We start from the raw sequence: 9177 nt of genomic DNA on the forward strand, positions 1-9177 counted from the left end.
CGTTTTACCCATATTTGTATCCAACTCTTTTATAATTAATTTTAAAGTAAATGAAAAGATTTAATGGATGTTTTATCCATATTTGTATCCAACTCTTTTATAATTAGTTTTAAAGTAAATGAAAAGATTTAATGGGCGTTTTATCCATATTTGTATACGTTTTGCACATATTTGTATCCGACTCTCTTATAATTAGTTTTAAAGTAAATCTTTTATGCGCTGTTAGTGTATATATTAATTGATCTAGATGCACACCATATATGCAAAATTTGATATTCAAATTCAAGATGAGATGATATAACACGCATCTAAATCCATCAATATATGTACACACTGACAGTATATAAAAGATTAATTCTTAGTTTTATTATAGTTTCTCACTCCTCTAATAATTTTATCTTTTTAAATAAATTTGAATTATTTGTTGTTATAGTTCCACTCTCTTCCAACAATATCACCTCTTTTGATGAACTCGTATGGTTTTTAATCATATGGATTAGCTTAGCATAATAAAAAAAAAATTAACTGTTATATGGATAGATTTACCAATATTATTGGTTACTAAATATTTGTTGATGAAGAAAATAAATTGTTGGATCTTTTGTACTTAATTAAGTATAAATATGTAGTTGTAGGTTTATTGTCATTATAAAAATTTTAATTCTCTAAAAGAATGTCTATTAAAAAACAATATTTATCGATTTTTTTGACATGCATTACAATATTTGATGAATACTTCTATATTATAGTAAAATATGTAAAGAAGTTTTTAAAAATTAGTATGATAGATAAACATTTAAAACACATTAATTTTCTAAATGAATATAAATGAATGTGTACGATCATTTCTAAATTTTTTTAATTTTAATTATTCATGCTTGTACAAATTCACAATAAATAGACCATGCTAAGGCATGTGGAAAATAATAGTCTCAAATTGATAGAACAAGATGCTACCCCCTCAAATTATTGAATTCCTGGACTAGTGAGTAATAATTTTGATGAAAGTGGAAAATTTTCTTTGGACTCCAATCTTAGAATTGCATATCAGGTTTCATAAATTTCAGACAAATCTTCACTGAGAACTCCTTTTTTTTTTTTTTTGAGGAAACTGAGAACTCTTTAGATAAAAATCTCCACAACATAGAATAACATTAAAAAAGGTCCCTATTTGTCTTGAATTCTAAAATATACATTAAAAAAAAAGTAGTATTAATTTATTTTGTGTTTATTTCACCTTTCTGCCAACCAAATTCTAGAATGATTTTAAGGATTAAACACATTTGTGTGAAAACTAGCTATTTTCATGAAAAAAATTAAAACAGAAATTCGCATTTGTAACCAACAATACTATTTTTTTTCCTTTTTTAATGTTATAAAAGTTTGAATGGCTTCGATTTCAGTCGCCTTGCCAACAACGGTCACTTTTGTTGTCGAAGTTAAGTCTTAGGCCTTTATAGTACCATTAAGAGTTTCCGTACTGATAATAAAATTCATACTTTCTGCAAAACAAAAAGATATGCAAAACAAGCTGCATGATAGCAATTCCCTGCTCATTTGTACAAAAAGTTTCATCCACATTCTTCCACCCTTGAGCTAAAATTCTCTGCATCATGATTATTCCCAGCATGGCACCTCCTTCCAACCCAGCTTCATCCAGAATCTTTCATTGTAGGTGACAGTTAGAAGCACCGGATATGATCCTTACTGCACCAGTCAACCAATGTTGCCTCATTTTCTGCCAAAAAAACAAAAAAAGTATCGCATGCTGGCTTCATACAGATAAGACTAGGAGATCAAAGCAAGAATGATTTCAGAACATTGGCAAGAAGAACAGAAATCCCAGTTCAATTCCTCAGTTCAATTCTAATTCCCCAGTTCAATCCCAGTTCAGCCGCATGCAACCAAAGAATTGGATATAGAAGAATGCACCATTCAATGGACTTGTAGATTTACGGTTTTGAAAGAGTCTCATTTTCGTATATCAGCATTTGAAACAATCCTCGATGAACAACATATTTCCCGCAGCAGTTTCCAGCATAGAAATTTGAAATTGTCACAAATATCTTTGAAAAAAAAATTCAACTTCTTTTTAAATTCTCATTCCTTCCAATTTAAAAATATTCTGCATCAGAAGAGTCAAAATTTAACTTCACCTCATGTTTCCCCCATGGGACTATGACTTGCTGAAAAGGGACCGTGGTCCAGCTTGCCGGCAAAATGCAATTTGACATGTGGGGGATCTTCTAGGGAACAGTAGTATCTTCTGAGTAAGCTGAAATTTCGTGCTCAAGCCGCCGACTTTAGAACTTAGATGCATTCGGTTTAGAACGCTACCATGCTTTAGAATGTAGCCTATCATTGCAAGCTCATCTTCACAGCCTTCAAGTTCTTCAAGTGAAATTTGTTTCAGGCTCGTTATCAAACATCTGGGAACTTCTATGGGATCCCTCCAGCATGACTCTATAGTGTGTTCTCTATGCCAATTCTAATTACCACAAAAGCAACTCTTCAAAACATCTATACAGATTTGAAAAAGAAAGCATAAAAAAGATTCATCCTTTTCCTCTGGGTAATTTTCTCGTTCCAAACTAACCTTAAGCATATCAAAAGCATCTAAGTTGCCTACCTTTGTGAAATCAAGAACTTCTAAATTTACTGCCGCTTCAACCAAATCCTGCAGGCAAGTCCATTCACAGCATCCAGCTCCTACTACCAATTTGGTTAGTCCTTCGAATCTCCTTGTTGACAAGCAGGTAGTGGCATAGCTCAGAGCCTACATAAAACATCATTTAGCTCGCAGCTAGCCCGCTTATTTAACTTGATCTGTGCATTTAGCTACAATCTTTAATTTAGCGAACAAATCACAAAACACTGGGAAACATAGACGACTACGAACATCAAAGCCTAGTGAATTTAACGCGTAGGCTCCTGACACAATAATTTTGCAGTAAGTTTACAACAGAAGCTGGTACACTGTCCTCAACATTAAGAGAAAGAACTGGTAACTTACATTCATTGTCTTCTGTGACAAAGTGAGAATCTTTACACCGTGTAGTGCCTGAACCAGTTCCACAAGTGAATTGCAAAAAGCACTTTGAGGTGCATCATCACCAGGAAAAGCCTCAACATCAATTTTTGCTCTAACTAAAGAGGTAATGTTCTGAAAGTTGACGCCAATGTGCTGCCATATGTGATTGGAATAATCAAGGGACTCTAGTGCTGGGGTATTTATAGCAACCTTGTAGTGAAGATTTTCAGGAAAGTCATCGGGACCACGAAAACGGAGTTGTTTCAGTGAAGGTGAAGATATTACAAAAACTGTCACATTATCAAAGCTGCATCTGCAAATATCCAGGAATTCTAGTATTGGACAGCCAGATATGAGCTTACTGACGGATTCATCATTTCTGTATTGAACGTCAGAAAGCGTTAGACGTTTTAGTCTAGGAAGACAAACCAAATTTGGTGTATTGATATCTAGATTATCCCACAATTCAAGATCCTCTAATGTTCTGCAAGTAAATAGGCAACTAGGCAATTCAATGACAACATCAGCACGACAATAATAAAAAACTTGAACTTTCAGCACTCGGACATTCCGGATAATTGCAGTGCTGATCCATGCATTGACATAGAATGGCTCAATGAATTCATTTCCACAAAGACGGAACTTGAGTATATTCTGCACAGTACTTAGAAGCAGAACCTTATTAACAAATTGCTCAAACTTTCTCACTCTTTCTGGGCTTTTATGAACACGATCATCATCGAAAAGAAGGTAGGGGACTCCAGTCCACAGGAATTTCCATCTTTTAGATAAAATACTTGTTCCCACAGCATATTTTGTTGTTGGCAGAAAAGAAAGAATGTGACAGAGAACTGAATCGGGCAAACTGCTAATCCTATCAACAGAAGCACCAGCATCCATTTCACTTGACAGAGTTAGACGCTTCTGGCTTGGATTTTCTGTAGAATCCAAAGTATTTAAGTAAGCCACATTGTCGCATCTTTAAGAAAGACAACTTCTTTTTTGCCTACATATTATACACTACAATGCATTGCCAAGCATATCTAAACCATAAAGTCCAACAATATGGGGTGAGGCATATATACTTTTTTCCGAAGGAAAGGCATCTAAGGAAGTAGAGCACAGTGTTAATAATTTCTTTTTCCAAAGAAAACCACTGAAAACAACGATAGAAACAAGGGAAGCCTTGATTGGGGGAAGAGAAAAAAATAGACAAAGCAAGAGTATTACCCATAAATCTTTCTGGGATTTTCTCTTCTTTCAGAGAGAAGCTGAGAATTACACTGCAAATCCTAGCCGGAAGGCCTTTATGATCCCTAATGTTTCCAACTTTATTTGCCCCAGATCTTCAATGGGCCATCTGTTTAAAAAAAAAAAAAAAAACAAAGAAACATAGCGAGAACAAGGAAGGACTCTTGCAAAACTAAAAAAAGCGGTCAACACTCTAATTGTGATGGTTTTGGAGAGAAGGGTCGACAGCAGAGTTAAAAAGCAGAAGTTTCTGCAGCAGAAGACCGAGAAAGTGTCACGGATTTGGATCAATGGTGGAAATTGTAGTAAATCAGAGAGGAAAAGGGGAAAAACTGGGAGGAATTAGAGTGAGAGAGAGAGTAGAAGCGAGAGAGAGAGAGAGAGACTAGAGAGAGAAAAGAAACAAATTCAATTCTGATAGCCAAAACTGTTACAAGCTGTGGGTCCCATTTATTGTCAGAAACTAACTAATCGTAACTAACTGGTCAATTAGCCAAACGATGCCGTTTGGCTAAGTAATTGCCCTAAGCTCTTAAACGGTGCCGTTCCACCAAGTAATTGCCCCAATTCCTTAAACGGTGCCGTTCCAATAATGTCTTCATATCTGCTGGGCTGACAATCCCTTCCCCTTGCGAACAGGCTTGTCCGCAAGTCTGCAAGAAAATTCTGGAAATTGGTGCTCGATGAAGGTTTTATCTTCCCAGGATGCTTCATCAAAACTAAGGTGATTCCACTTAACCAAGAGTTGTACCACAGGCTGTCCATCACGTAATATTGCTCTACTCTTCAGGATCATCTCTGGTTGGAGGGGGCACAGATCATGCTCATCCCACTCTGGTAATGTAGTTGATAGTTGTTGGAGAGGACCTACCTTCTTCTTTAGTAATGATACATGGAAGACCGGATGCACCCTGGCCCCTGCAGGAAGCTTCAGTCTATAAGCTACCTGCCCAATCCTTTCTTCAACCTGGAAAGGACCATAGTACTTAGCAGAAAGCTTCAAGCACTTGCGCACAGATATAGATTGTTGCCTATAAGGTTGTAACTTTAAGAATACCCAGTCCCCTACCACAAATTCTCGCTCAGTCCTGTGTTTATCAGCAAAGTTTTTCATCCTATTTTGAGCCTTGGATAAGTGTTCCTTGATGCTAGCAGTGATTCTGGCCCTGTCCTGTAATGCCTGAGTTGCAGCAGGTATCACTGAGTCCTGGTATGGTCCTAGAGGAAGAGGTGTTGGTTTATAGCCAAACAAGGCTTCGAATGGGGAAAGTTCCAAGCTGGTGTGGTAAGCAGAATTGTACCACCATTCTGCAGTAGGTATCCACTTGCTCCACTGGGATGGAAATTCACAAGTCATGCACCTCAGATAGGATTCCAGACATTGATTGAGCCTCTCACTTTGGCCATCTGTCTGGGGGTGGTAAGAAGAAGAGTATTTGAGCTGAATTCCCATTAGCTTGAACAATTCCTTCCAAAAGCAACTAGTGAACACTCTATCCCTGTCAGTGATGATTGATTCTGGCAACCCATGCAATCTGAAAACATTATCCAAGAACACTTGTGCGACCTGCCTAGCTGAGAAGGGATGTGTCAATAGCAAAAAATGTCCAAATTTGGTGAACCTGTCCACTACAACCAGTATAGTGTCATATCCCTGAGACTTGGGAAGCTTCTCAATAAAGTCCATAGCAATGTGGGACCAAGCCTTTTGAGGGATTGGTATGGGCTGAAGTAGGCCAGGATATGGGAGATGTTCAGACTTGTTTCTTTGGCACACATCACACTCTTGTACATAGGCAATAACATCCTTCTTGAGCTCAGGCCAGTAAAACATGGATTTAATCCTATGCCAGCAACTCTTCTGTCCTGAGTGCCCCCCTATTGCAGAATTATGTAGAGCTGAGACCAGTTTGCTTCTGATGTCATTTCCTGTCCCTACATACAGTTTCCCTTGGTATCTGAGTACTCCTTCTGCTAGTGTATAGGATGGTTGTGATGTAGAGTCTAGCAGTAGCTGGGACATAATCTCTTGGCAGTGAGGGTCACCTTCATAACTTTGAATCAGTTCCTCCATCCAACCTGGCTTAACAGCAGATAGGGCCAAACAGAAACTGGTATTGCTGTCCCTGGAGGCATCCGTCCCCTGTCTCCTTGAGAGTGCATCAGCAACCAGATTTTCAGCACCCTTTTTGTATTGGATTTCGTAGTCCAATCCCAGTAACTTAGTCAGCCACTTGTGTTGTAGAGCAGTATTGAGTTTCTGGTCCAGTAAGTACTTCAGAGACTGGTGATCTGTCCTGATGATGAAGTGATGTCCTACCAAATAATGCTTCCATTTAGTGACAGCCATTACTAGAGCAAGGAGTTCCTTTTCATACACAGATAACCCAAGATTTCTGGGAGATAGTGCCTTACTCAGAAATGCAATAGGATGGCCATCCTGCATCAATACAGCCCCTAAACCTCCACCACTGGCATCAGTCTCAATGATGAAAGGCCTACTGAATTCTGGCAGTTTAAGAACTGGTGCAGTGACCATTAATTCCTTTAATTTCTCAAAAGAATTCTGAGCACCTGCATTCCATATGAAACTATCCTTCCTCAAGAGTTCAGTCAAAGGCTTGCATATTTGTCCGTAACCTTGTATGAACCTCCTATAGTACCCAGTCAAACCCAAAAAACTCCTCAATTCCTTCACAGTCTGAGGTATAGGCCACTTCAAAATACAATCAATCTTAGTTTGATCCATACTAACACCCTTTTCAGAAATAGTATGCCCCAAATAGTCTACTGTTTTCTGAGCAAAAGAGCACTTAGATTTCTTTGCATATAGTTGGTTCTGTCTCAGAGTATCAAGTACTATTTTCAGATGCTGCACATGTGACTCCAATGTAGGACTGTAAACCAATATATCATCAAAGAATACCAAAACGAATTTCCTCAAATATGGTTGGAATACCTGGTTCATCAGAGATTGAAAGGTGGCTGGCGCATTGGTAAGGCCAAAAGGCATCACCAAGAACTCATAGTGGCCACAATGAGTCTGAAATGCTGTCTTGTGAGTATCCTGAGTCTTGACACGAATCTGATGATATCCTGCTGTTAGATCCAGCTTTGATTTGAACACAGCCCCCGCCAGTTCATCTAATAATTCTTCTACATTTGGTATTGGATATTTATCCTTAATAGTCATTTCATTCAATTTCCTATAGTCTACACAGAACCTCCAAGTGCCTTCTTTCTTTTTAACTAGCAGCACTGGAGATGCAAAGGGGCTGGTGCTGTGTATAACTATTCCATGCTCCAACATTTCTGTAACCTGTTTTTCTATTTCTCCCTTTTGAGAGTGAGGGTAACGGTATGGTTTGAGCTTGACTGGTTGAGATCCTGGCTTCAGAGTAATTTCATGGTCAATGCTCCTTTTAGGAGGTAAGGAATCAGGGGTCTTGAAGACATCAGCATACTCACTGAGGATATTTTCCACTGCTCTGGGTATGGTATGGTCGTCTCCATCTTTATTTTGCTTCCATTCCATGGCTGCGCACATCTGCTTCTTATACTCAATGAAATATCTCAAATCCTTCCCTCTGATCAGGTCCATGTCACAGTTCTCTGCTTGTCCTTGTAAGTGTACTGTCTGTCCTTGGCTGAACAAAGAAATGCTTAGCTGATGAAAATCAAATGTGATTGGACTGAAGTGTACCATCCAATCCACTCCCAATATAATATCCCATCCTCCCAACTCCATTACTTTAAGATCAAACCTAAACTTGTACTGATTGACTTCCCACATTACACTTGGACAGATTGCATTACTGTTAACACAGGTGCCATTTCCCATGATCACAGAAAAGGGATTTGAAACCATTTGGTACTTAATATCCATGCCAATGACTAACTCACTGTTGATGTAGCTATCAGAGCTACCAGTATCTACTAAAATCAACACCTCCTCTCCATCCAGCTTCCCTGTCAGTGTAATAGTCTTTCTTTTTAAGGCCTCCGACAATGCATGCAGGGACATGTCCATTACTTGACCAGGGTGTCCAGTTTGGTCGTCTTGTTCTCCCAGTGCATCTTCGAACAGTGGTTCCTCCTCTTCTTCGCTGATCAGAAGGTTTAAGTGTCCTGGCTTACATTGGTGTCCAGGTCCATACTTGTCCCCACACTTAAAGCACAGTCCCAGGCTCCTTCTGTGCTGAATTTCTTGAGGTGAAATTCTCTTAGAATCCTGACGGTCAGTTTGTACATTCTTAAATCTGGTATTCCTGAAATTTCCAGTTGATGGTATCTGGTAAGTGTTGGTGCTGCCTGCTACAGGAGTAGTGCCTTTGGTCATGCCAAACTTATTTTCTGCAACATTTCTGTGGCCTTCTCTAACTCCTCTGATCTGGATTTTGATGTTGCGTTCCTGCCACAGCGAGATCTCAAAGGCCTCTGATAGTGTCGTCGGTCTCAGCATCTTCACCATAGGCTTAATTTCTTCTTTCAAGCCACTGATGAAACTGGAGGTAAAGTAGCTCTCATCCAAATTACTGTTCCTGGCCAGCATTAGTGGCTTTAGTTCCTCAAACCTCTCCTGGTACTCTTCCACACTCCCTTCCTGTTGTAGTTTGTTGAATTCCTCAATTATGTCCTTATAACCATTCTCATTGAATCGTTTACAGAGAATCTCCCCAAATTCTTCCCAGGATAGTCTAGGTTTCTCAATCCGAACCCCTTGGAACCACCTATCTGCCTTTCCCTCCAGATACATCTCTACAATGGCTATTTTCTGCTCATTCGGAATTTGGTAATTAATGAAGTACTTGTTACATTTTCGCAGCCACTCTCTCGGATTTTCTCCTGAGAATAGTTGTAAATCAAGTTTTGGGGGATTTGGTGCTTGAATTCTA

General features: G+C 38.8%; 1 protein-coding gene across 2 annotated transcripts; it reads right to left on the reverse strand.

Annotated features, from left to right (window-relative positions):
• Positions 1-1472: 1472 nt before the first annotated feature.
• On the reverse strand, positions 1473-4663 carry LOC113710347 (probable FBD-associated F-box protein At1g32375). 2 transcript variants are annotated; one of them, XM_072066336.1, is made up of 5 exons: positions 4262-4663; positions 3014-3969; positions 2630-2776; positions 2157-2488; positions 1473-1707 (listed from the first exon to the last, which is right to left on the reverse strand). In XM_072066336.1, the coding sequence occupies exons 1-4, from the start codon at positions 4263-4265 to the stop codon at positions 2177-2179; spliced, it is 1419 nt and encodes a 472-aa protein (XP_071922437.1). In that variant the 5' UTR covers positions 4266-4663; the 3' UTR covers positions 1473-1707; positions 2157-2176. The 2 variants fall into 2 exon arrangements, with proteins under 2 accessions (XP_071922437.1, XP_027089102.1); XM_027233301.2 differs by having other exon boundaries at positions 1473-1738.
• Positions 4664-9177: the final 4514 nt, after the last annotated feature.

Source organism: Coffea arabica, chromosome 9e (genome assembly GCF_036785885.1).
Source record: "Coffea arabica cultivar ET-39 chromosome 9e, Coffea Arabica ET-39 HiFi, whole genome shotgun sequence".
Classification (NCBI taxonomy): Eukaryota; Viridiplantae; Streptophyta; class Magnoliopsida; order Gentianales; family Rubiaceae; genus Coffea; species Coffea arabica.

Coding starts and splice junctions, on each gene's coding strand:
- LOC113710347 (XM_072066336.1), bottom strand. Junction 2,777..3,013: donor TGTCACAGAAGACAATGAAT/GTAAGTTACCAG, acceptor TGTTTTATGTAG/GCTCTGAGCTATGCCACTAC. Junction 2,489..2,629: donor AAGTTCTTGATTTCACAAAG/GTAGGCAACTTA, acceptor TGTGGTAATTAG/AATTGGCATAGAGAACACAC.